The sequence below is a fragment of the Taudactylus pleione genome, unplaced genomic scaffold, assembly GCF_031769625.1.
Source record: "Taudactylus pleione unplaced genomic scaffold, aTauple2 ptg000506l, whole genome shotgun sequence".
Classification (NCBI taxonomy): Eukaryota; Metazoa; Chordata; class Amphibia; order Anura; family Myobatrachidae; genus Taudactylus; species Taudactylus pleione.
This window is the reverse complement of record NW_028284908.1, coordinates 1,240,179-1,267,452: the sequence shown is the minus strand read 5'-3', so window position 1 is coordinate 1,267,452 and position 27,274 is coordinate 1,240,179. Positions and strand designations below refer to the sequence as shown.

The 27,274-nt window shown below is 42.9% G+C and overlaps 2 protein-coding genes across 11 annotated transcripts in view; one reads left to right on the top strand and one right to left on the bottom strand.

The window, feature by feature from the left end:
- Positions 1-3,952, top strand: part of NEXN (nexilin F-actin binding protein) — an 84,928-nt gene extending 80,976 nt beyond the window's left edge. For 6 of the 8 annotated variants that reach the window (XM_088450084.1, XM_088450083.1, XM_088450079.1 and 3 more), the window contains 2 exons: positions 3,156-3,510; positions 3,590-3,952. In XM_088450084.1, the coding sequence (XP_088306210.1) occupies positions 3,156-3,510; positions 3,590-3,603 (369 nt within the window). In that variant the 3' untranslated portion in view covers positions 3,604-3,952. Of the gene's footprint in view, positions 1-3,155; positions 3,522-3,589 lie in introns of those variants that run through there. The other 2 variants (XM_088450086.1, XM_088450080.1) reach the window with 1 other exon arrangement.
- Positions 3,953-9,354: 5,402 nt separating this feature from the next.
- Positions 9,355-24,878, bottom strand: FUBP1 (far upstream element binding protein 1). Of its 3 annotated transcripts, XM_088450077.1 has the most exons (21): positions 24,698-24,878; positions 22,205-22,295; positions 20,444-20,482; positions 20,299-20,338; positions 19,931-19,980; positions 19,760-19,831; positions 17,807-17,864; positions 17,565-17,727; positions 17,377-17,475; positions 17,198-17,299; positions 16,879-16,981; positions 15,721-15,821; positions 15,006-15,147; positions 14,088-14,248; positions 13,785-13,939; positions 13,095-13,174; positions 12,072-12,200; positions 11,649-11,723; positions 11,271-11,330; positions 10,377-10,522; positions 9,355-10,084 (listed from the first exon to the last, which is right to left on the bottom strand). In XM_088450077.1, the coding sequence occupies exons 1-21, from the start codon at positions 24,788-24,790 to the stop codon at positions 10,076-10,078; spliced, it is 1,968 nt and encodes a 655-aa protein (XP_088306203.1). In that variant the 5' UTR covers positions 24,791-24,878; the 3' UTR covers positions 9,355-10,075. The 3 variants fall into 3 exon arrangements, with proteins under 3 accessions (XP_088306203.1, XP_088306204.1, XP_088306202.1); XM_088450078.1 differs by lacking the exon at positions 12,072-12,200 and having other exon boundaries at positions 24,698-24,877; XM_088450076.1 differs by lacking the exon at positions 9,355-10,084 and having other exon boundaries at positions 10,365-10,522.
- Positions 24,879-27,274: the final 2,396 nt, after the last annotated feature.

Genomic DNA, 27,274 nt, shown 5'->3' with positions numbered 1-27,274 from the left:
CTCTGGATCCCTAAGGACCCTGAGGTAGAAATTACGATTGTCAAAATGCCAACTACACCCCATCCTTCATACGGGCAGTAAGTCCTTTAAATTACGCTGGTTTCTATCTCTAGGCAAGGCATTGCACATAACAAATGCACCTTCTATTTGAGCTGTAAAACTTCCATCACAGAAATTATTGTAGCTGTGACTTCCTCTCTTATATGTTGTCCCTGACACTGCCTGGATTATTGTTTTACTTCCTCTATTTCTCTCCACAGTACTTAGTGTTATCTTTACTAGTGTACTTTTTGAGGGGATGGGGATGGGATCCCAGCGGTCAGAATCCCGACACTTTGTTGGTCGGCCGGTCTCCTAACCTCTACCCTACCCTTCCAGATTCCTGTGCCAGCATTCTGACCGCTGGAATCCCCTCCGCCGGCATTTTATCCACATCCCCTTTAAGAGATATCCTCTTTTCTCCTGTACAAGGTTTTTTTGTTGTTGGTGTGTGTGTGTGTGTGTGTGTGTCCGTGTTCACTTTTCCTTTCTTCTACTCTATAGTTATATCTTTGGTTGTGGATGTTATTGGGTGTTTATCTGTGTTGTCACCATGTGGTGTCATGATGAGCAAGTATGGGAAACAGCAGCAGTGGTTGAAGACTGTACACGTATGTTATGCCAGAACACTCAGGAAGTGACATCACTGACACTAGTGAGAGGGGGCAAAGCTCATACTGTTATGGTGCATACACACGATCAGATTTTTTCTTCAGATATGGACGATAACGATTTAAAAATCGTTCAGTCATTCATATCTGAAGGAAAATCGTTCATATCTGACATGCCTGAACGATGGACGATCAACGATGCGCGTTCCCGTTTGTCAGATAACGATATCTGACATCTGATGGGTTTGCAGTCAGACTTGGACGATTCCATTCATTTTAATGCAGTCAAAAATTGTTCAAATCTTTGGTCAAATCGTCCAAATCGTTTAATCGTTCAGTCGTTCGTCTGACAAATCTGACCGTGTGTACGCTCCATTAGCCGACAATTTAACAAAATAAAATGATGGAAATAGGAAAAGTGAGAGTGTTGGCAGCCTCAAACAAAGCACCCGACCCCGCCCTGGTTTTGATTTTTAAAATATTGCACATATATGCTTAAATCACATCCTTTAGCTTCACAACACAAAGATCGACTACATCCACCCAAACCATTATTTCATATACATCTGAGCTGATAATAAAACCCAGCACTACAGTATAGTACAGTCAGCTGTTGTGTGATCACATAACTTTCTTCAAGCATTCCCTGAACTCACCTCTTCATACAGGCTTATGAAGTTTCAGGACTACTCACGTCACCGCCATAGACTATTCTATCCAACTAGTTCCCCTTTATACAGTCCACACAACTTGTGTTCCCTTCCTACACTCACACAACCAACTGGCACCATAGACAATATTGCTGGGTGACGATCATACAGCCCACCGGCAATCTGTAGTTACCAGCCTTGTGTATTACATGCCTATTTCCCTATGGGGTGTAAGCCTGCGAGAAGGGCCCCCTTACCACTTTTGTCTGTCTGCTACCCAGTCTTGTCTTATTCAATGTGCACAAAAGGAATATGCTGGCTCTAAAGAAATAAAAGTTAATAATGGAGAAGCATCAGGCAAGGGAAGAGATGTGCTTTAGCTCCAACCTTCCAGATATCCGCTTTCAACATTTATAGATTAATAAAAGCAAATTGAGGTTTTGTCATAGGTTACAGCACAAGTGTTATTGTCAGAATTAAGGATATCATCCGTTACATTAAGCAGAGTCACAATTATACAGATTTTACTTCCCAGGGTCTGAAATGGTTCTGAAGACATCCTAACGTATCTAGATGTGCTGCTAGAAGTTATTTGAATCCGTTAAATTAAGAACACTGAGGCACCAATCTAATTAGCAGCGATACATTCGCAGATGCGAGGCAGCAGCCTGATCACTCAAAACCGCTCGCAGGGCTGAGAGCAAAAAATCCAAAGCGAATGCACCTTCAGGGCTTACAGTATTTGAATAGCTCATTGAAGTTGCCCCTTACAATAAGGGCCACAAAATAAGGAGCAAGAATTTAAAGGTGGTGGGTGAGCGGATCTAAACAAAAACTACTGCACCTAGTCACACACAAAGTGGGCCGTTCCAGTCACAGCCTTCGAGGGTGGCCCGGGTGTCAGCTGTGTTGACTAGGTGCCAGGCCGCCATCTGATTACAGCTGCCACACCAGCAGGCAGACATGGAGACAGCGCCAGCCAATCAGCAGTCGCAGCTCCTGCTACGCAAGCTCTGATTGGCTCGCGACCAGCACCGGATTCAAATTGCAGCCAGTGCCGTCTGACCAGGACTGCCAGTGCACCAGCTGTAATTAGTTGGCGGCCCGGCACCAAATCCACACCTGTTGGCACAGAGGGAGGCGAAAGGCTGCTGGAGGGACACAGGAAGGGGAGTTGGTGGGGCAGGCATAATGTGTAAGGGGCACTACTACGATGTGGTATACTGTAAAGGGTATTATTGCATGGTGTATAAGGGGTACTACTTTTTACCTCTGATGGGGGGTGGGGGGCATTCCAGATCAAACTATGGATTTAATATGAACTTGCACAAGTCAAAGTTTGACACTTGTTCAGACTGAGGTTGAAAGGATACTTTTGTAGCTTACACAGGTTTTTGGCAGACTGCCAATTTCCACTTGAGCCCACCACAGAACCTATGTAATTTAAGTGTCCCCACTTTTAGGGATTGTGTGGTCCTGACAAACTTCAAACCTAGGCAAAAAGAAAAAAGAAAAAAAAAAGCCTAATCCTGGTCAAACTACACCAGCATGCCAAAGTTGGTGGAGCTAGGTCCAAAACGCAGGCCATACATAGGACAGGCAGGCTCTCGCTTATTGTATGGATTTGAAACTAGAGCACGCACTACCACGTTGTGCCTGTCCTCTTGGATCATAGTGAGGGTTTTGTACTCATGATACGTGGAGCTGTTGCCACACCACCTTCTGTAATCCCTGCTCTAGTGTAGACTCTAGCTATAAAATAGATCCAGCACATTTTTCATAACCGTATTCATTTGAGAAAGAGGGATCATGTATTTGCGACAAGTAATGGAATAAATTCTACACATTCTTTCAGAAGCGCGAAGAGGATGAAGAAGACGACACCAGTGTCAATGGCTCACAATACGAAGACGAGGAGCTTGCTCGTTCTGGAGCCCCTTGGTTTAAGAAACCTTTAAAGAACATGTCTGTAGTAGATGGGGAACCAGTCAGGTTTACAGTGAAAGTCTCTGGAGAGCCAAAACCTGAAGTCACGTGGTGGTTTGAAGGGGAGATGCTGCAGGACTGTGAAGACTATCAGTATATCGAAAGAGGAGAAACCTACTGTCTTTACTTACCAGAAACCTTCCCAGAGGACGAGGGAGAATATATGTGTAAAGTAGTGAACAGCAGGGGGACTGCTGCCAGCAGCTGTATCCTAAGCATTGAAAGTAAGAGTTAGTGCTTTAGGAATTCTTTGCATGAGTTCTAACAGAACATTCTTAATTCTGCTCTCTTTTCTTGCTCTAGCTGATGACTATTAACATCCTGCTTTTTACTGGAGACTTCCTTCTGACTCACTGCACACCTGACCTTCCTTCTGTGGTCCACGAGACGCTCTGCTGCATTAATCTGCCATTCCTGTAGTACTGGCTTTACATTGCATGCACTGCTGCAGTTGAGAATAGATGCTGAACAGTGATGCAGGGGCTGTACAGGAAATCCCGCACATTGGAAAGAACAGCGGGATTTTATAGTGATTTTGTCCGTCACCCAACTTGTCTTTTCTATTATAAATATTTTGATTAGGAATTTGTGGTGAATTCTCATTTAAAGTTTGACTCAAGTATAATTCGATACCTCGATTTCCTAATAAACAATTTGTTTATCCTTTGTCTTTAACAATGAAATTTGTTTTTAAATAAAAAAAAACCTCGTTACAGAGATTACACACTTCAGCCAGACAAACGTATAGCTATTGTGGCAAGATCAGGGTAAGGGTTCCATCTCCTGGTGTAAACGGTTACACTGGTCATGTAGCAGCAAAGTAGTGACACATCAGTCCAGAACGCTTAAAAATCGCTGCCTATATTAGCAGCACAAAAAAACACAACAACTAAATCATGGCCTGTCAACATCTCTCACACAAAGTGCACAGCACTTTTTAATCAGTGTTTCTCAACATTCCTGACCTGTTCCCCAGGCAGTGAGAGACTGACTACAGAGAGTGACACCCTTTGCCAGACCACCTGTGAGAAGCTCATGATCAAGGCTGCTAATCAGCTGGTCTACCAGACTAACAGCCTGAGGCATATACGTCTCCCATTAACAACCTTCCCAGTGTTTGTCACAATATACATATGCACACACTAATAAAACACACAAAAAGGGAAACGGCACCAGAAGATTTATTCATGTTTCTTTATTATGTACAGACAATGGTGAACACAGTAGAAATGGAAATACAAGCAATGAGGCATGGGCAATTGTAAAATTTTGTTTTTAATTTGTTTCAAGGTCTGTTTTATCTATACGCTTGTTCTTGCAGATCTAACTTTAGGATGATCCTAGAGTTCTAAATTTAGATGCTTATTCTAAAGAGTAATACTCTGGTAGCCAGACACGGTTATTTATTTAGAATGAATGTTACTCAGACCTGGAGTTGACGCAGAGAGGATTTTCATCTACTTCTTACAAGTCTTAAAAATATACAAAGAAAAAAAAAAAAAAATATATATATATATATATATATATAGTAAATGAAGTAGCTGTTTAGAATGTTTGTTCTATACGACTAGGCGTAAAAGGGAACAAGAACACTGCACTGCACTGGACAACTGTACACTGCATTATTTTCAAAAAATGTTTGCAGTCTAAACTCATGCAAAATAGGATAGATATACATATTATACACACATACACACACTATATAAACAAAACACAAAAGTAAAAAATTTGGAGGTGAGAACACCCCCAAAAAGCAATGTAACCACCCCACTCCTTCCTACACACACACACATCACTGTACCCTACCATATTACTGAGTAGTTGCTATAGAGCCTGGCCAACCTGTGAGACTCCAGCTATTAAGAAACTACAAGTCTCAGCATACCCGCCTACTGATCCGCTGGAAAAGGAACTTCGTTTCACAACAGTTGGAGAGCCACAGGTTGACCAGGCCTGCTATAGAAGATCTGTACTACTCATGCACTGGACCTGCCAATCACACGGACCATCTCCATTGTGCTACACTAGCTAAGAATTGGGATTATTTAGTTAGCATACAAAAAAAATAAATAAAAAACAGCATTTTGTCATTATGTATGGTTACAGCAGTATTGAAAGTTTAGAAGTATTTTTTTTGTTCTTGTGGCTTAAAGGGGTGGGGACAATATAAGGTAATGGTATAAGGTAATGGTATGTACTCTTCTGGTAGAGGTCTCATATCCCACAAGTATCATTTATGTCCAGTCAGAAAATAAGCAGCAGACCAGTTGTAGCATCCAACATGTATTTATTTAAAGGCACAGATCCTAAGACAATGGTGTCTACTAAATACAGATTAAAGCATTCAATTTACCTCCAATCCATACGACTGCTGACTAGGATACTGGACTTAAAACAAGATACTGGGGGGCCAATCTTCTTTCTACACGGACCAGTATCTTCCATAGGGAACATTTCACGTCAGACAGAAAGTGAATTTCATGTGTATGACATGTTTACATGACAGCACATTTTTTCAATATAGTAAAACGGATATTTGAGCCATTAATAATTAGCAAGTCACAAAGCTAAAGAAGTTACCGGGTTAGTAATTTACGGCAGCAGAATAAAAAAAAAAAAAAAAAAAAAAAAAAACTACATATGATAATAGGCAATTTATAGCAATAATCATATTGGTGATAAATTTAGAAAATTGCATTTAAAAAGAGTGAAAATACAGCATCTAAAAACGTTTGTGCAACATAATTTACATAATCCAGAAAGGAGCAAATGGAGAAAGTACACAATGACTGTTTCTCTCAATTACATTTAATAAGCTTCTGCAAACTACTCTGAATTTAATAAAGCTTGACAGAAGCACAGCTATAGTTAGAGCATTGCTCCTTGGGAAAATAGGCTTTACACTACAAAGGCTTAAGTTAGGAATACACCCTTTGTAGAACTGTGCAAGACAGCAATTGTTAGGTCCTATAAATATCATTTATATCAATGTAAATGCTGAGCGATTGGCCAAATTAGATTTAGACAGGTGAATAACTAGTTTTTCAGTAAGATATATATTAAAAACAAAACAAAAAAAAGAACTTTAGGAACAGGTATGTTTGCCTTATACTGAAACAGAGGTCCCTAGCAAAGTAATTACACAGATATGGATAGCTCTTTACTTTTGTAAGACTGGTGGTCAGGGGACATAATGGCTATGATACGGACCACAAGACACCATCACGAAGACAATTTGGCTTAACCAATTCAAAAACGGTTTAGCCCAAGTTAGGGAGAAAAAAATAAATAAAAAACATACAAAAATGTTAACTATAACCTGTCCATCTCAGCAGTTAATACTGCAACATCCAAATACATGTCTCTCCCCCCCCCCCCCCCCCCCCAGCCAAATGCCAGTTCTGCCCACTACACCAGCAATCCTACAAATGTTAGAAACTGGATAACATTAAGGAGGTGCAGGATACACAAAACTGGGATACGGTTTGCAATGACAGAAATAAGGAACAAACGCAAAACCTTACACTGTCTCACAACACTAACGCCATCTGCAGTTGGAGTGAAAAACATGTTGAAAATGGCTCTAGAAATATGGACTTGGCATTAATGTGTAATTATACATGGACCACCCCCATTCATGCAAGTAGGAAATTGACATTTTCTGACAGCTGATGATGGTAAAAACCAATTCAAGTGAGGCAGCAAAACAATTACGGTCTAAAAATGCTTGGTACAACAATCTTCAGATCAATATATAATCGGGTTATAAACTTCACAAAAAAAAATAAATAAAAATCATCATGAATGGTCTGGCCAACCTGTGGCTCTCCAGCAGAAACTACAAGTCCCAGCATGCTTTACCAGCTGATCGGTGGTAGGGTATGCTGGGACTAGTAGTTTTGCTACAGCTGGAGAGTCATGGGTTGGGCCAGGCCTGGTCTACAGTCTTTGTATCAGTGCTAAAATGGTTTAAAAGGTAACGGAGTATCCTTGGACATATCAGCATTCATACATGTTATAGAGTTTTAAAAAGCAAAATCAAAGAAAATAAAAACACAAAGTAGTCAGTCTACTCAGCTAGTCTGCAAACAAGTGAAGGTGCCCTACAGAAGGAAAAGTTACAGTCCTACATCCAATTTCAACAAAATACAACACGTCACATGAAGATCAGGCTCGTATTAGGTATAGATCAATGACACTAGGAACATAAATGGCAGCGGTATGAACACTACTGTATGACAGTAATATTTAAGGGCAATAGATCATTTAATAAATAAAAAGAGCATCAATAGTGATGAGAGAGACAGTCTGCACTATTATGCATTGTTATAGTTTTACCTTCTACATCAGCCCTTCTAGGTCCATGCTCATCGGCTCACCAATGGCATACACAGAAAGGATTCCTCCTTAGGGGTGGGGGCTACCTCAGGACCTGATTATAAGAGCTACCATGTGCAGCATCTTCAGCACTGTGTGTGAAAATGAAGGCAGGATTTTGAAACTTTTTTTTAAAAAAAAATGTACAGAATAAGCAGGACTTTAGCGATAGAATCAGTACATTCTGTTTTAGCAAAAATGTAAGTGAAAAAAAAATGATCTTAAAAAAAAAAACACGACAACAAGATCATACTGTGCTCATTGATATACAGTCAGCAATTCGCATAGAAAATCATGACATAGAATAGATCCGCCGTTGTATGGTTAAAAAGATCGAGAACTTTGGCAGGGAAAACACTGACATTTCAAGTCCTTTTCATCTACAAAAAGACTACTTGAGACAGTCAAACAATGCAGACAAAAAAAAAAACACAACATAAAATAAAGAAAACCTTTTAAAATCACACCTCCCTAATAAACAGCATAATATGCAGTCCAAAGACATTTGGTGGAGCAGGTTTTTTTCTTTTACATAAGCACAAACCTTAAAGGGACATCATTGATATTAGGTAAACTTCCTTAGGTTGTGCTTACCTGACATTTTGCAGCAGAACCTAAGGTGGAAGATCGGGGAAGGCACTGAGGCATTAATATTTCACTCTTTCCAACTATATAGATATTTTAGACCTGAAATGAATTAAATCAACAGCCTCCAGTTGTAACGGTCAAAAAGGTCAGCTGAATTTTAAAGCAATATGAATGTATCAAGACAAAATGTCATGCAATCCCCCCACCTACGTCATAAATAGGCAGTGGAGAGGTCAAGGACATGTAATGTGGAAACAAAAACTCTGGCTGCAAAGACCAAATGAGATTCCTTTACGGCTATTTACGTGCAAGGCTTTCAAAAATCAGCTATACGTAGATTATACAAAGACAATCAGGAGCAGTGACCTTGTAGAAATCACTGTCACTAAGCTCTGCCATACAGTGAAACAATGTATACATTAGTTTTGAGATACAATTATGATCTGAATAAAAAGTAATTACTTCCTGCAAACTGGACCTATATGCAAATACTTACCTAACAGACAGAAGGGCTACATACTATAAAGCAGTATAACAGGTCTGTACAGCAAGTCATTACGGAGCATTCAATGATCTCAGATACTTACAATACATAAAGGGAAGGATGATACACAGCTTCATTCTCATTACTATAGAGGTTATTCCTATATATTAAGTCTATATCAGACAACTGGTAAAGGACCAATATTAAACAGAAAAGCAGCAGTGATCTGGCAGGTGTATGCATATTAAGCATTGTATTACTCATAAGGACAAATTAAACACACTTGACACTAATCTCAAATTAAATGATTGGAACAGGATACATTTTACCCTCCATCTATGTCATCCCTTGACAACTATCATCGGGCACAGTTGCCGTTAAGATGCCCAAACTTTCCGTTTAAAGTATTTTCATTGGTTGCCTAATCCGATAGGCCCACAAACATACTACATAGATAATTGAGAAGGGACCGATAGACTGGAAGGCAAAAAGGTATTTGATGTTAGTCAGTGCATGACGTTCATTTAACATTGAATCGGGGGAAAGGGAAGTGCCAAATCTTCCTAGAACTACATTATATTGGAAAAAAAATGAAATAAAAATAAACAGCACACAAACGGTCAGTAAAGAAGTCAATTTATGAAAAAACAAAAAAACAGGAAACAAACTGGCATGGAGAAATTGCTATACAGGTCTGAATAGTGGTCAGGTTAAACGCAGTGGTACTTGTCTGCAAGAACGTTATATACATGCAAGAAACAGCAAGGTGACAGGCTGTCAACAGGCCTTAAAGTAACATTCACATTTATCTAAGAAAATAATGATTTTGTAGAGAAAACAAAAAAAACCAGCAATATCCAAGTTATAAAAGCCTACAGACTTCTGCTATGTACCTTGCTTTGAAGCAGTCATTTTAAAAACAAAAAAAACACAAGTATTTTCTCATTTAAATACTCACATATCCAACTTACCGACACAGGAGGTTTCATATTATTTATTGTAAAGCACAAAACAGGCATTTTAAAAGTGATAAAGTATACATTGAAAAAAGTACATTTGTATCACAAAAGCATTGACCACATAATAGTTGCAAATACATTTGCTGGAATGTGTACATCTACACTAAATATACTAAAAACAAACCAAGTTTTCATTTCTACACAGAAATATAGCCTCCTACCATCAGTCAGTAGTGATCGTTTATGTACATTTTTCAAAACATTTTTTTTTTAAACCAAACAAAAACAAAATTAAGATCTTCATCAAGGCGTCTGCATCCAAACATTTAACAAAGGTTTTCCCCAACACAATGAAGCAAATACTGTACTGTCCACTTCGCATTATTGGCCCTGTGCAGAGGAAATACATAAAAGATACACAAAGTGTTAAACTAGAATTTCCTTTCATAGGAAGCCAACTCAGGAGAGCCCCTAAGGAGAGATGGGTTAACAAATGGTGGCTGCTTCCTGTATGTTCTCATTAGCCCTGAAAAGGGGAAAACGTTGTGATCACACAGAAACAGCGTGTTGCACAGGAACGCAGTTGCAAGGGTAAATAAGAGTCGTTCCCCCCCCCCCTCAAAAAATAAATGCAAATACAGAGAAAAAAAAAAAAAAAAAAATTAGGTATTCAACTTCCTACCTGGGGTGCGGGTGGGTGTTGTGGCATTCCTTGCGGACTTGTCTGGGCATAATATGCCGCTTGCTGTCTGTAGTACTCTGCCCAGGCAGCGCTGTAATCTGCTTGCCCAGCAGGTGGAGCTGCACCTGGAGTTGGAACAGTTTGCCCTACAAAAAAAAAATAATAATTCAGACGGGTAGACCAGAAATCTCTTGCAAATTGCACGAAGCCAGAATATGTGTGTGTCTAATGGGTATAGAGCTAGTTAGGAATACATTGAACTTATAATAGACGCCACTTCCGACAGAAAACTCAGCACCATCTAGTGGCATAGATTGAGCCAGTTTAATAAATGACCGTTCATCAGTACCCTACGTACACAGCTGGTACCTTCCGTTAGCACGATTATGGTGTGGGGAGTGAATTTTAATTCCCATTCTATCTACGGATGTTACAGGCATTACAGAATAAGGAGAACCAATGCAACATTGGTATAGATATGCCAGGTTCTGCAAATAGTGGAGTTGGTCTTTAAATAGAAACCCTTTTACTATGTAATATGAACAAAAATTAAATAAATTTACAGATTAAATCTATTTGAAATGATAAAAGAATCAGATTGCACTTCTATAAGCTAGCACTGGAATGGTTAGAAAACCAAAGCTGTGGCCTCGTACAGCTATCCCTTGTGCACCATATGGTGCAATGCCCAGGCTGTGCACTTAGTGTACGAGGTACTTAGGATTAGTGTTGTGGTGCGACCAAGTCAAAGTCTGTTGCGAGATTTGGGGTTAGGTGTATGGACACATCTGTACAGTCAAAGCCAGTTTTCACCAATTCGGTTACAACACAGTACAAAAATAAACGTCCCCATCTCCCCAGATGTCAGAAACTCCAGTTATTAAACAGACTTGCCTTGTTTTTTGTAGTACTCTTCCCATGCTTTTGAATAGTCTTGAGGTGGTGCTTGCTGGCCTATGTAACAAGAAAAATATAAAGCTTTAATTACACACCGCTGGCTATTCTGCAGTCTGGAGTGTTGCAGGCCAGCTGCAGTGGTATGCAGAATGCAAAGTTACCACCATCTGAACAAAAAGCTATACATCCCCAGGGGAGCCAATAAAAAAAAATCACCCACAGGCCCGATGTGCAATAAATAAAATACGAAGACGACGACACTGGAAACATTGGTGTAATTCAGATACAGCCAATGGTCAGTGAACGCCTTTAATATAATTATAGATTGGTAACAATGGAGAAAAAAAAAAAAAAAAAAAGACATTGGTTACATACCCATTTTTTTGTAATACTCTTCCCAGGCTTTTGTATAGTCCACTTGCCCAGCTTGAGGTGCAGCTGGCTGCTCAACTATATATAAAACATGAAATTGATATTAGGGTGTAGAATTTATATTTCATTACAGCATAAAGGATACACAATCTATGAAGGAAAACATGAACCGATTAAGGGACTTCACATGTATGCATGCAAAGCATGTAAGGTATGCAGAGAACTCCAACATGCCACCTAGAAGGGGCAATCCTTAGGATGCCTAACACCAGAAGTGTGCGTGTGAGTTATTTCTGCGGCCACCCCATCCACACCACGCGCACACAAACGTGGCAACGATGGAGGAGCCCAGAAGTGCCGCACATTGTGTCCCATTGCTGTCCACCAGTAAAAGGCTTTCCTTTTTAATGAAAAGGAGTTTGCTACCTTGTCCATTAGTTTGGGTTGTACTTGGTCCAGCAGAAGGAGCTGCGGGTGGCTGGGGTGCTTGCTGTTGGTAATAATGAGCATAATAAGCTGCCCACGCTGCAGAATTGGGGTCTGTTCCTGCTTTACCTATGAAATTAAACATCACTCTTATAGTGTATTGTAGAATAACAAATCTACATAAACTTAGTAGCATACCGAACCCAACCCCCCCCCCCCTTTAAAATCGAATAGTAATATTGATTGGTTTGTGAACAGCTGCCAAGTACAGGCCCCCGCTTTAGAAATCAGATATTGCCTCCTATCCCAGTCTATAATAAATGGTGTAGGCGTCAGCACCTGGGTTTTTAGCATTTTAGTCTGTAAGCTGGAGAACTACCTTGCTGGAACTCCTACTGTATGTATCAAATTCCATCACCCTCCACCAACAGGCTCGGGTAACAAAGGGTTGTGGCGGACTTGCTGTAGAGTCGCACGTCAACCCCAAAATACAAACTGGTCTATAACAAGGCCTTGGCATTGTCTACAGACGTCAAGACCTCAGTACATGGTAGCACTCCCCTAGCATTGAAATGAAGCGCTAATAAACTGGTTTTCTAAAGGTCATGCCCATTAATGTATGGCACAGAAGCAGATTCAGATACATGTCAATGGCTGCCGAGATCCACCAAATGAAGCGTTATGATCGGTGCGGCAACATCAAAAGGAAAAAAAAAACAAAAACTTGTCATGAGCATTCAAAAACTGCTATTGTAATGAAGCGCATGCACTGGGGTTACCAATTCATTTTCTGCAAAGCCTCTCAAAATGAGGCAAAATAAAAAATACATCTAAACCAAGATCTGTAACTACTTAAATAAAAATACACCCAACATGTTCATATATTATATATACCAACTTAAATAAAAATACACCCAACATGTTCATATATCATCATATATACAAATGGTGTTTTGTATGGTTCAATAGCTGTGACAAGTGGATATCTAGCTATCAGAGTAAATAGTAAAGAAGCACACTTACTTGGGTCTGGCTGAGCTTGCTGTTGCCAGTGTGGGTATGTATTTCCCCAGCCCTGTGGGGCATATGGTGCAGGAGGACCACTTAAAAATAAAAATAAATACATAAGTTTGTTACACAGACATGGGCGATTAAACCTATGCTGGATAAAACTCATTCAATAGAGAAAAAACATCCTACAGCACAGTGTCAAACAAATCTGAATATAAATGCACCCTGACAACTAGATCAAGTTTCCCTTGCACGACATTTGGCTCCTTCGGAGCGCCTGCTGAAGGTTATGTGTGTAGGTTACTGTAATGTTTCCCAGTAATGAGCACGACTACAGCAAGCAGCTTGTATAGAAAACTCCCGTTACATGGCCGCAACTAGAGCAGCGGTCCGGTAGCAGTACTGGCAAAGTGCAGATTATCACCATTAACCACCAAGTAGCCTATGCTAATTCGCAGACATGAGAAGGGGTTTCCTTTGTAAATTCTGAAAGTCGATTACTTTTGTTTGTTCCATAGGGCCGATTAGAAGATAAAATTAACAAGCCGATATTTGAAGCATAATGCAGCCATACGTTACTGTGCGCAGCTCTAGGCGAGGCAGTGGGCAAGTTTATACAAAAATAGCCAGCTCCCAAACTTTTGAATAAAGTCATCCAAGCCTGATCTATATCCCCAACCAAATAAGTTGTATGATACTTACTGAGGGGCTGGTCCTGGAGGACCCGGGTTATAAGGTGGGGGGTTGTAGGGTCCCATAGGAGCACCAGGGCCAGGGGGTCCAGGAGGTCCATGGGGGCCAGGGACACCACCAGGAGGTCCGTGAGGAACTGGAGGACCTAACGGATTTACTGGACCCTGTGAAGAAAACAAAAAACATTTACAAAGTGTATTTAGATCACACAACTCTAATCTTCAAGACCTTGCACTATGCGGATTAGAACATTTGTAAGCAAATCAGAACAGGTGAGAAAAATCACTGCCACCCAGCACTTGCTGTACTTACCCCTATCTTCTCTTCAATAAGTTGCCTTGCAAAGTCTATCTGCTGTGGAGATCCACGTACAGTGAAGAGCTTCATGTTTGGGTCTGAATTTGGTGGAGGGTTTCTCTGAAGCTCGATTCTGGCTCCAGACTGCTGACTTATGTGTTTAATCGTTTCACCCCCTGGAGCAATAAAGCACAATATGTTTGATGCGCGACATGAGAAAAGGACAATAAGTTATCTGATGGAAAACTCCTCAACCAATCCACACTACTTGGTAAGCAGTAGAATGTCACCCATGCAAGAACAAAGCACCCTCCTCCCTATAATTCTCTAGGATGCCCAGTCTGGGGGTTACTTTCAAATGTCTGTGGCTAATCCGCTGCAATGACTTGTGGATTTGCCAACATTCACATCTAAACTATAAAACTCGGGCCAGGGATTAATGCCTCCTGAACGGCAGCCACCTCAGACAGGAGCCAGATGCCCTTTTAGATAAAATAGTCTCCCAGTTGTTGTGATCAAGACTTATAGAAAAAAATGAAAGTACGAGATATACATACAAGTATTAAAGTATACAGGTATTAAGATTTATAAAGTCCAATACAAAAAAACAAAAAAAAACAAAAAACACTAGATTGGCCTGTAGGCTCTTTGCAGATACCAAAATAAAAGTTTATGAATAGTTATAAATTATAACTAATCAAATTATGAGGATGCCAGGGGAAAATTTTAAAATGTAACAGATTTTGAGTATAGTTAAAAGAAAAACTACCGTAATATGTAGATTGACAGTTTATAGCAGATGTATTAGGTGTAAATATAAAAACAGACTAATTGATGCCTAAAGCCAATTGACCGCAAAATGGTTTAATATTCACAACGCTGGGCCTGCTAAACCTAGAACAAGGACGAGCCAAATACAGACAGAATAATTACCTTTTCCAATTATGAGCCCAGTTTTTACAGTGGGGACAACAAAGTTAAACTCCTGCAATCCGCCTGGAGGGCCCATGTTCCAGTTGCCTTGTCCTCTTCCCCTGCCCCTTCCACCTGGGCCGGGCCCACCCCCATTTCCAGACTGCAGGGAAGAAAGTAGGAGGAGAATTGTACATTGTATATACACTATTGAAGGGGGATTTTGCTCTTACAGAAAGATTTAACGGAAAACAATGTCTCATACTTTAATGTACTCTGAACAATTTGCTTCTAAAACACATGAGCTCCTTTCAGCCTCCAAGGGGCATATTTACTTAAGGTCCATTTTAATAAAAAAAAAAAAAAATCAGTGGTGTATTAATGGGGCTAAATCACATTTTACTAACAATTTGTTAAAAAAAAAATGTTTAAGTATTAGTAAATGTGCGCTTTAATCCCAGAAAAAAAAAAAATCAATGTTGATAGATTTTAAAATCAACCAGTCAACCTTTAGTAAATGTACCCATAAACATCTATAATGGTTTCAATAGTTCAACAGCAATTACATTGCAACTCACAGCAAAAGATTCAGATTACCAAAACAGACATTACAAGTGTGAAAGGCGCCTCCTTTCCCGAGATGGTATATAGACTAAATTTACTGAATCATTGCCTTTAAGGCTCTACAGTGCTCCGTGGCCATCACTACAGAAAAATCGGTAGTAAAAAGGCAAACCTGTACACTGCGAAGCAGGTCTGTTATAATCTCGGCTGCGTGCTGACATCTGTCTGGGGGTCCGGTAATCTGAGCTATTCTCTCTGGAGTCGAGCCATCATCTGCAGCAGAAAAGAGTGTTAGAAAGACTGTGGAATAGTCTAAACCAGTGGCTCTCAAACCTCGGCCCTCAGGACCTCAAATGGTTCAAGTTTTCCAGGTCACCCAGCAAGTGCACCGGTGTATTCATTACTCACTAATGCTGCATACACACGTAAAGATTTTGTCCAACCATCCAACTAGTTGATTGGTTGGAATGAAAATCTGGTAACGTATGAAAGCAAATGACAATCAGCAATTTGCTCCCAAACGCCGGAAAATGGACAAAAACTGTTTGAATTGTTTAGATCTAACATTTAACAAACTTGTCTGACGCCATTTTCATCTGTTTTCTGGCATTTAGGAGCAAATTGCTTATCATCAATTACTCCCATACCTTACCAGATTCATTCCAACCAATCAACTTGTTGGACAGAAAATCTTTACGTGTGTACCCAGCTTAACACTAAGAGATCCACAGGTGGAGCTAATAATTTCACTTGCAGTGAGACCTGGAAATCATGCACTGTTGGGGTCCTGAGGATAGAGGGCCTAATTCAGACCTGCTCGCAAGCGGGTCGATGTTGGCCCAGTACGCATGCGCGAGACCCGGATAGCGACAGCCAAGCAGTCGCTCCGGGTCTCGCTACAAAGGGGACGTGCTGTCGTTGGCGAGTGACAGCACGCCTCCTTTGGTGGGCGTGCCAGGGGAGTGGCTGCCCAGACGGAGGCATTACCTACCGTCTGGGGCCGGCCCCACTATCACCACAAGTGAAGTCAGTGGGAGTGCTCTTGGCTCTGAGAGCCGAAAGCACTCCAGGGCTGCGGCAACGAGACCCTACCACAAGGGTCTCGTTGCAAACCCGATGGTCGAGATGGTCTTGACCATCGCGACCATCTTTTTGGCCGCTCGCTATAGCGGTGGGTGGTCACCCACAGCTATACGAGCGGCCAGGAGGCCGCTCTAAAAACTAAGAGGGACGGTCCTGATTCAGAGCGAGCACTCTGTCAGAGCGTCCGGCTCTGAATCAGGGCCAGAGCTTGTGGTGTAAACACCAGGGGCAATGGAAAGATACTCACCTGGTTTAAACTGTATCCTAACACCTGCATCATTCTGGATTTTCTTGATCATTTCTCCATTTCTTCCTATTACAATTCCAACTGCAAATCGTGGTATTGGGACCTAAAAACAAAGATTCCATAATGCAATGGTTCTCGATAGGGCTGTCTGTTGTACTTTTTGGCCTACGTAGGTGTTCATTATATCATAAACAAATGTGTTTTGCAACTGGAAAATGCTTCAATGCAATGGGTAAAAGTTTGTTAGCATGCAAAAGGGCGATACATCCGTGGCATGGAGCAGCGGAATGGGGAATGGGCATTCAGCCGGAATACTTACATCTATCCCTTCGTTCCCGCCTATTCTTGAGCCATACTCATTCCTGGCTTCTCTGAAACCTCCTTGGTCACGTATTAATTCTAATACCATATCCTTTGCTTGCTGTAAAGAAAAACACTAAAGTCACTCCCTTTCTGCGCTGTGCGCTTAGCATTTTGTAGACTTGTTTGATTTATTACCTGCACTTTGTATGGATCCCCTGTAATTCTTAATGGCTTGTCTGATCCTGTGTTCTGGGGTCCATCTTGAATCATCACCATTTTAACTCCTGTGCGTTCCTGAGGCGAAATGAAAAAGGTGAATGACAACTCCCAGCATGAAGCGATTGGCTTAAAACCTCAACGGACAAAAGGCCCATGGGCCATACCTGGAGTTGTTTTATCGTCTCGCCTCCTTTCCCAATGACGAGTCCAGCTTTACTGGCTGGAATCATGATTTCCTGGATGGCATTTCCTGGGCCATCTCCGTGATGGTACCCAGGGGTGGGCCTTCCCTTTTCAACAATCTGATCCAGAAGCCTCTTTGCACCCCTATAAAATAAATCCATGTCAACATTTATATACGCAACAAACAATAACGACAAACAAGAATATCAAAGATTCCACTTACTGGACTGAATCAGGAGTGCCGGTTAACATACAGGACCTGTCAGGCATGCCACCACTGTCTGAAATGACACATACAACGCAAGGTATAGAATTGCTGTAATTTTCTCCTCCAAACTCTCAACAGCCAGCTAAATATAACCGTATTCTGTGGATTTTGCAATTAGTTTTCTTTTCACACTTAAAAGGTCTAATGGCAGATATATTGGCAGATCAATTGATCGGCCAATATATCGGGTGCCCGGGCAGTGTGTTCCAGCGATATGTCTGAACAACGTTAGCGATAATGCCCACTTCAAGTGTAGTTTAATGGAGAGGGATGGAACCAGTCTAACAGGTGTATTCAATTCGGAGCGAGAAGTCAGTGCTGGACTTTTCACTCCACATCGATGATTTTCTGGGATAAAGTATCGGACGTGCGCCCGCTTTATCCCCGTATTCATTTATAAAACTCCGAAAGCGGGAGCTGGCAAAATAGGATCGGCGAAAAAAGACTAGATTTACCTGGAATAAATTGTAAGATCCCCATAAAGCTGTCAAAACATGGGGGATCACTATGGGTACCCCCGTTTTAGCCTGCAAATGAAAGTCGGGGGTTTTAAATAGCTGCGGCAGGTGTTTTTTCCCCCCGACATTGAAGTAGTGACGTAGAAGAGCACAGGTTATTTTTTTTTTTGGTTTTTTAATTGGTCCCATCAAATTTGGGGTACATGAAAATGGGTACTAGCATATTTTTATGTCCCTAAAGTAATTTTTTTTTAAATTCTGCAAAACTGCACCCGACGCTAATTATTGTAGAAAACATGCCGCATGCTTGCAGAATAGCCCTGAACCTATTTTTAAACACTTTTTTCCACCCCAATTTTTACTTATTTTGGGGTGTCCCTATTTTTTTTTCTTCACTTTTGAGTTATGTTTTTTTTAAATGACATCCCAGGGGTGCAGGCTATTTTTTTAAGCCTGCACCCCTGAACCCCAATTCTGCCCTTTTTTTGCCACCTATCCAGTGGTGAAAAGTTACCCGTTTTTTTTCAAAGACTTTTCGAACCTACAAAAAGTCTTTGAAATTGAATACGGGAATAATTGAAATCGCCGAAAATGATGTAATCGGCGATAATTTATAGGCGATTGCAAAATTTTCGCTTTTAATTGAATACCCCTGTAAAGCTATTTGGGAATGAGGGTTAACAATCACTAAAGTCTGCATTAGCCAACACGGTCAAACTCCTTAGGAGCTTGGTAAATGGGGCTATTACACAGTCCCCCATAGACAGCTATAGGGACTACTATGGCGTTGCTTAACAGGTGGAACGCAGCAGATAATTCCAATATCTGCCATGGAATCGAATGAAATTAGTGCCAAAGTTTCACCGTTCCAGCAGCTTTTGTTGGAATGTCTGCATTTTAGTATGATAAATAGGGGTCTTAATATTACAACAAATTTTGGCTGTTGGACAACTAGAAACCGTTGTATATAAACTAAACATTAGGAGCAAGATACCGTAAACTTTTCTAATACCCCATTTCCACTCTGGGACACTGACCACAGGTCGGAGCCGGGTTTTACCTCTTTTACACTGGCTGCTCGGCCCAGGTTTTCCCTGGTCCAGCTGTTCACACAAGACCCGAGTCTTCTGGCATTACAGTGGATACTTGGAGATAATCTCATCTCCAAGTGTTACTGAAGACAGTCAGTCAATCTGTTCGTTTGAGGCATGTCCTGGGTTGCGCCATTTCCAGTGTCCAACCCTGGTAGAGACCAGGGTCGGATACTTGGGGTCATTCGACCCTAGTTATTTTTCATGGACTCTTTTCCACTGCGCTGAGACGCGCCAATAACCAAAGTTATTGTGGCAGTGGAAGAGGGGTATAAACACTTTTTCCATTAAACTTCTATTAAGAAAGATTTCCAATTATGTTACCACAATTTCAAAAATAAATTTGAAGTCAAAATTACCAGGCGCAATTTGTATCTTGCATCCGGATTCTTGTTGAATGCGCGATATCTGTTCACCGCCTCTGCCAATTACTAAACCAGAAACAACGAGAAAATCAGTTTAAAAAAAAACACCATAGACAAAATAAAACTGAAAGACACCAGCACTTAGGCAACTTGTGTTATACTTACTGAATCCCACCATTCCGTCCGGAACCTTGTACTCTTCAGTGACAACAGCCCTGAGAGTTAAAACATTAATATTGTTACTGACTTTTCGAGCATTAAAATATTGAACTCTGACATAGAAACTGCTTCCAGAAAAGTATTGAATACCCATACAGATCAACACTTGGCATCTCATTTACACAAAAGTACATTGTATTCTGGGAAAGGGAAAACTTATAGAAGCCAATGACAGCCCTGCAATAGAAATTGTACGATTTGTTCCCGAGTTCCATAAATAAAAGGGAAGATAAATTAAAAAAATGGTCCAATCAGGGATAACATGACATGTTAACAGGCCAGCATATAAAGGAGATTAGCGACATACTACTCACCTCTGTTGCTGGTGCATGGAGGGCATCGGAGGGGGGAACGCTTTGAGAAAGAAAACAAATGTTTACATTACATCAAATGTTTAATCCTATGCCAGGTTGTACATAAAGGAATGTTAATCACATGCAGATTAATGACAGTACTTACAATCATTTGTAGGAGCAACTTTCTTTGCCTCTGGTTGATCTAAAACATCAAGAATTATTTAACATTCAGCAATAATTCACAGTCACATACACATTACGAGACCACCCCTTGGTGGTGTTCTAGATATACCACTGCAAACCAGATGGGCAAAAGCAATGGAGTTTTATAGCCCAATAATCAGAGGAAGCACCTATACAGTAATGTTCACAGACACTTGGGATCTGTAGCCTAAGAACATGGAGTTACCAGGGGAGCTCTGCTACTATCATGCTCTGTTTCTCTGCAGCACATTTCGCCCAGCGTTGTCCATCAGCTTGCAATGATAAATCTTAGCGGCTAACAAAATAAAGCAGCACGGACGGTTGCTGAAAAAGGCACGGGGTGGGCGAGAGACATTCTAAAGACTAACGCACTTTGCAGTAAGTCAGAATTCAAAGGCAAGCGGGTACCAGACCCAGCATGTTTAAGGGCGCATAGCTGAGAAAGCAATATTCTGGTATACTGACTTGGTGTGCCGCTGGCAGATGCAAAAGATCTGAAGTAAACTCTTAACGACCACTAAACCTAAGATACAGGTCTTACAGGTGTAAATACTATTGGTCCTCTTATGTAAGTGGTTTGAGGAACGTACTAGGCCTGAAGACATTTCAGATAAAGTTATGACCACAGAATAACACTTACACAGAGAATTTCTAGCACTGACGGGACACTAAAGTCTGCATCTGCCCAGGAATTCCCTTTAAATAGTAGGATAATGTGGGCAGACTGTGTCCACCTCATCCCAAATGTATTAGTTACATGTAATTTTCAGCTCCACGTGAATAACTTATTTTTCCAAATCAATCAGCTGTAACTGTTGGGACTCTTGTTCAGCTGAAATTACTAGAGTTCAGCAGTTTACTTGTTACTCTTTTGGAAAGATATTTGGCGGTATTCAATAGTTTTAGCCCCCCTTCGTGACCGATGGAGCTATTCAATTGTTGCTCCTGACTGGCGCGATCAGCTGCCGACGCCGACATTGCAGCTAGTACCCCCTGGGGATTGCGAATTGCAATGCACGAGAAGTGCCCCGTTCAGGCGCCCAGTACTTTGGTCAAGTGTAGCAGTTTTACACGGTTAAACCCAACCACTTCGCGCGCGATCAAAGCGAAGGAAGGTGGACACCAATTGTATATATAGCACCCCGCAATCTCCCGTCACTTTAGTCGAAAGATCAGACGCGCTAAAACAATTGAAAACCGCCCACTGAGAAAATATAATAAATTATTCTCCACCATGAACACAAACTATCAGGAAAATATTTAATAATGTAGAAGACATCAGTATTACAAACTAAAAGTCCTTTTAATGGCCAATGTGCGAGAAATTCCCCATGCTAAATTATACAAGGGCTTACAGGCAAGAACTGACAGGAACTGCAAATACTATGTTATTTTATATACTTCAAATGGCATGTGCCTAAATACATCTATTTATAAATATTTCTTAATTTATATATATATTTTTTTTAAATATTGCAGCTTATGATTACAAAGCAGACAACACGACCTCCATTAAACGGACAATGCACTAAGCAAACAGGAAGTCTCCTCATATGATAATGAGGAACTAGAGACCAAAGCAACTTCCTGCTGCATACATTGTGCAATCTGTACCTAATGCAGAGTACAATGGTCCCTTCTCCTAATAGGGCATAATAGTAATGTACATGTAAAAGTTCAACCTTAAGAGGGGGAGGAAAAAAAAAAAACCCACACACACCTCCATCATCAAGTGGCCTCTTCTGTCCACCAAAGCCATAGTCATTTGAATTGATGGTCGGCCCCACATCACCTCCGATTTTTGCAGCAATCTGTAATAGAACGGCACTTGTGAGATCTTTTTGAAAAGCCAAAGTAATGTTTTAGAAAGTATTTTTAAACCCTGACACTCCTGTTAGACCCTACATACCCAGAACGTTCGCTAAATTATCAGCTCTCTCATTTCATCTTTACATGGTTTGATAAGTAGAGTCTCTAACAAACCTTTTCCACAACGTGCAACTTAACAGTACATGACATGGAGACAGAATTGCTGTACATTAGTGAGAGGCAAAACTAATCCTTCCCCATACATTCATCAGCCTAGCACAATTACCAAGCAGCAGCCCTGGCTAGCCCGTTACATACAACAACAAGGGAGCACCGTTCTAGACCTCTGGTATCACAGATCATTAATGGAACATGTGGATGCATAGAACGTGGCATTTATAGTAAAAGGTGTGTGCTACGTAAAACAGGACTCACTTCTACAGGGGGCATTGTGTACCTCTCGCTGGTACGTGCCATCTGGGGAGACACAAGAGTGACGTTACCCCCTGTCACATAGTGGGCCCCCAGCTCCCTGCTCTCATCCTGCCCTATACACCAGGCCCTGGTTGCATATACAACTAGGGCCTGGTTGTATATGCAACCAGGGCAGCTGTGATAAGGCATCAGATATACTCTGAGGGTCTGGGTTACTGCAGTGACAATGGCTGAGATCTATGTACTATGGAATGTTAAGAGGAAAATATACATGGACTGGTAAGAACAAGGAACCACAGTATGTATAACAGGGGGGGGGGGGGGGTCATCAGTGAGCCCCTCAATGCCAGCTATACCACCCAATACCAGGGATCCCTGCATAAGTAGTAAGACTGGGGATGACCCTCCCCCTACATAGGTATAAAACACTGGGTACAACCACAAATAAGCAGGGATCCCTGTATAGGAACACCACAATGGGGCAAAGCCCCCCAAATACCAGGGCTCCCCATATAGGAATAAACCACTGGGGCAGACCCCCCCCCATATACCAGGGCTCCCCATATAGGAATAAACCACTGGGGCAGACCCCCCCCCATATACCAGGGCTCCCCATATAGGAATAAACCACTGGGGCAGACCCCCCCCATATACCAGGGCTCCCCATATAGGAATAAAACACTGGGGCAGACCCCCCCATATAGGAATAAAACACTGGGGCAGACCCCCCCATAATACCAGGGCTCCCCATATAGGAATAAAACACTGGGGCAGACCCCCCCATATAGGAATAAAACACTGGGGCAGACCCCCCCATATAGGAATAAAACACTGGGGCAGACCCCCCCATATAGGAATAAAACACTGGGGCAGACCCCCCCATATAGGAATAAAACACTGGGGCAGACCCCCCCATATAGGAATAAAACACTGGGGCAGACCCCCCCATATAGGAATAAAACACTGGGGCAGACCCCCCCATATAGGAATAAAACACTGGGGCAGACCCCCCCATATAGGAATAAAACACTGGGGCAGACCCCCCCATATAGGAATAAAACACTGGGGCAGACCCCCCCATATAGGAATAAAACACTGGGGCAGACCCCCCCATATAGGAATAAAACACTGGGGCAGACCCCCCCATATAGGAATAAAACACTGGGGCAGACCCCCCCATATAGGAATAAAACACTGGGGCAGACCCCCCCATATAGGAATAAAACACTGGGGCAGACCCCCCCATATAGGAATAAAACACTGGGGCAGACCCCCCCATATAGGAATAAAACACTGGGGCAGACCCCCCCATATAGGAATAAAACACTGGGGCAGACCCCCCCATATAGGAATAAAACACTGGGGCAGACCCCCCCATATAGGAATAAAGCACTGGGGCAGACCCCCCCATATAGGAATAAAACACTGGGGCAGACCCCCCCATATAGGAATAAAACACTGGGGCAGACCCCCCCATATAGGAATAAAACACTGGGGCAGACCCCCCCATATAGGAATAAAACACTGGGGCAGACCCCCCCATATAGGAATAAAACACTGGGGCAGACCCCCCCATATAGGAATAAAACACTGGGGCAGACCCCCCCATATAGGAATAAAACACTGGGGCAGACCCCCCCATATAGGAATAAAACACTGGGGCAGACACCCCCCCCCCCCCCCCCATAATACCAGGGTTCCCCGTATAGGAATACAACACAGAAGAGGACCCCCAAATAGCAGGAACCTCGGCATAGGAATAAAGCACCGGGGATAAGTACAAGGCCTAGTACCGAATACCCCGCGTCTGGCAGAGAGAGCCGCCGGTGGGTGCAGGCACCGGGGTCGGCTGAGGGGATCCGCACATCGCGGCCTAGATCCGGAGCGCGAGGAAGTAAGGCGGGAGGAGGCGGCCCCGGCCACGCGGGTGGCGGCCTCCCCGGCCCCTGCTGCCCTTTCCCCTCCTCACCTGTCTCGCCCTCTGCAGGGCGTCCTTGAAGGCGTCGTTGACCCCGGCAGCGGAGCCCCCGCTGGGGGGAGGTACGGTGGAGTAGTCGGCCATGTCCGTGTGCGTGTGTGAGAGCGAGGAGAGAGCGAGAGAAGATGGCGCCGGCAGCAGCACAGACTCCTCCTCACTGCGAGACCCACCTCCCCCCGCCCCCGCCTGACGTCACCGGCCGGAGATCTCGCGACAACCGCCCCGCCCCGAGAGATCTCGCGTGAGCCGCGCTGTGCGGGGACGGGGCTCTCGCGAGAGCTGCTGCTGCTGGTGTCCCCGCGTCACGTGCCTGCGCCCCCTCCCGCCCTCCGGGCCGTGTGTGTGGCGGGATCCCCTCCCCCTGGGAAAGAGAGGGGGAAGGAAGATGGAGGCTCGGTGTGAGGGGATGATGTCCCCCTTCCTTTCTTCTCTCCCTCCGTAGGGCAAGGGCGGTGTGTGTGAGAGAAGACAGGGTGACCCTGAGGTGCCCTCACCCACTGTGCTGGTACAGCCAGATGCCATAGATTACTGTATAGGGCTCTGGCTGCTCGTGACTGGCGATTATAGTGGGGCGGGGGGAAGGGGCACATGGAATGGAGACAGTGAGGCACATGGTGCAGGGAGTCAGTGAGGCACATGGAGCGGGGCAGCTGGGAGTTAGTGAGGCACATGGAGCAGGGAGTCAGTGAGGCACATGGAGCAGGGAGTCAGTGAAGCACATAGGGTGGCATGAAGTCGGGCACATGCTGTGGAGGTGTCGGCAGAGTCAATGAGGCACATGGAGTGGGGGCAGCAGGGAGTCAGTGAGGCACATGAAGTTGGGGTGGCAGAGAGTCAGTGAGGCACATAGGTTGGCATGGAGTCAGGCACATGCCGTGGAGGTGGCGGGAAGTCGGTGAGGCACATGGAGCGGGGGCAGCAGGGAGTCAGTGAGGCACATAGGTTGGCATGAAGTCAGGCACATGGAGGTGGTGGGGAGTCAGTGGGGGCAGCGGGGTAACATTGGTGCACATGGGGTAGCAGGGAGTCTGTGGGGTACATGGAGTGGGTGCAGAGTGAAGTAATTGGGGCAGTAGGGAGCCACAGAGTGGGGACAGAGAGGAGTCGGTGAGGCACATGGAATAGGGTTGGAGATCAGAAGTTCGACATTGAATGGTTGCCAGGCTTCCAATATCAAACTAATGTGATGGCTGCTAGCCGCTACCATTGCTGGTTATACTGTGCGCAGAATGAGTCGGCTTTGCACATAGGCACATTTGCGGAGCTGCTGACACCACTTCCGGGGTCCCCTGCTGCATATACGGCTGTCAGACATGTGATAGCTGCATATACGGCTGTCAGACATGGGATAGCTGCATATATGGCTGTCAGACATGGGATAGCTGCATATATGGCTGTCAGACATGGGATAGCTGCATATATGGCTGTCAGACATCAGTATCTGCATATACGGCTGTCAGACATCAGAATCTGCATATATGGCTGTCAGACATGTGATAGCTGCATATACGGCTGTCAGACATGGGATAGCTGCATATATGGCTGTCAGACATGGGATAGCTGCATATATGGCTGTCAGACATGGGATAGCTGCATATATGGCTGTCAGACATCAGTATCTGCATATACGGCTGTCAGACATCAGTAGCTGCATATACGGCTGTCAGACATGGGATAGCTGCATATACGGCTGTCAGACATGGGATAGCTGCATGAGATGTCTACCTGCACTTTGATAGAAAAAATGTATAATCAGATTGTGAACATCGATTGTTGCTAACCATCAGTTTCTGTTGTCCATCTCTAACATGGAGTGGGGACAACGGGGGGGGGGAATCGGGGTGAGGTGAGGTCCTTGGAGTAAGGGCAGTAGTATATTTTCTAGACATTTACAATGTGGTCATTCAGCATGTCAACATTGTCTCTTATTAAGTTATACATAAATAGCTACAGCATATTCCATTTCATATTGGGAACAAAACAATATGTCAGCGTTGAGACATGGTGGCGTCAATTTAATTAGGAACGAGTTTACGAAAGTAAGTTTGTTTAATGAAACTTGCATACATCTTGGGAATGCGCGCCCCAATTCATGGTACTGGCGGCGAGGTTGTATTGTACGGTTCTTAAAAGGTATCAAATGGCTGATTTTTGCTCTTGTTATTAATGGTGGAAAAATGACAGCAAGCGTTTTTCCAGGACAAGGTGGTCTTTCCAGCATTTTGGGGGACTAGAAAATGTATAATAATTTTTCAGTGTTTTTATACAAGTGTATAGAAATTTTGAATAAGTGCTTTTGCCTCTCATCTGCAAGTTCAAAGCCCCTCTCTCATCAATAGAACGCCTTTTTTTCTCCCCCAGGCACCAGAGTGTAAAACTGAAAGCCTTGCATGCCACATTGTAGCTATTCTGCCACTTTATACCAACTCCATTGCGACAAAAGTACTAATGCAGTGGCCAGGACACTATTAGCCACTTTGGATGTAGCTGATATGTGACACAGATGCTACAAATAAGATATAGATATGATAGTCCGAGTATTGCTACATGTCGTGAAGTGCCTGCATC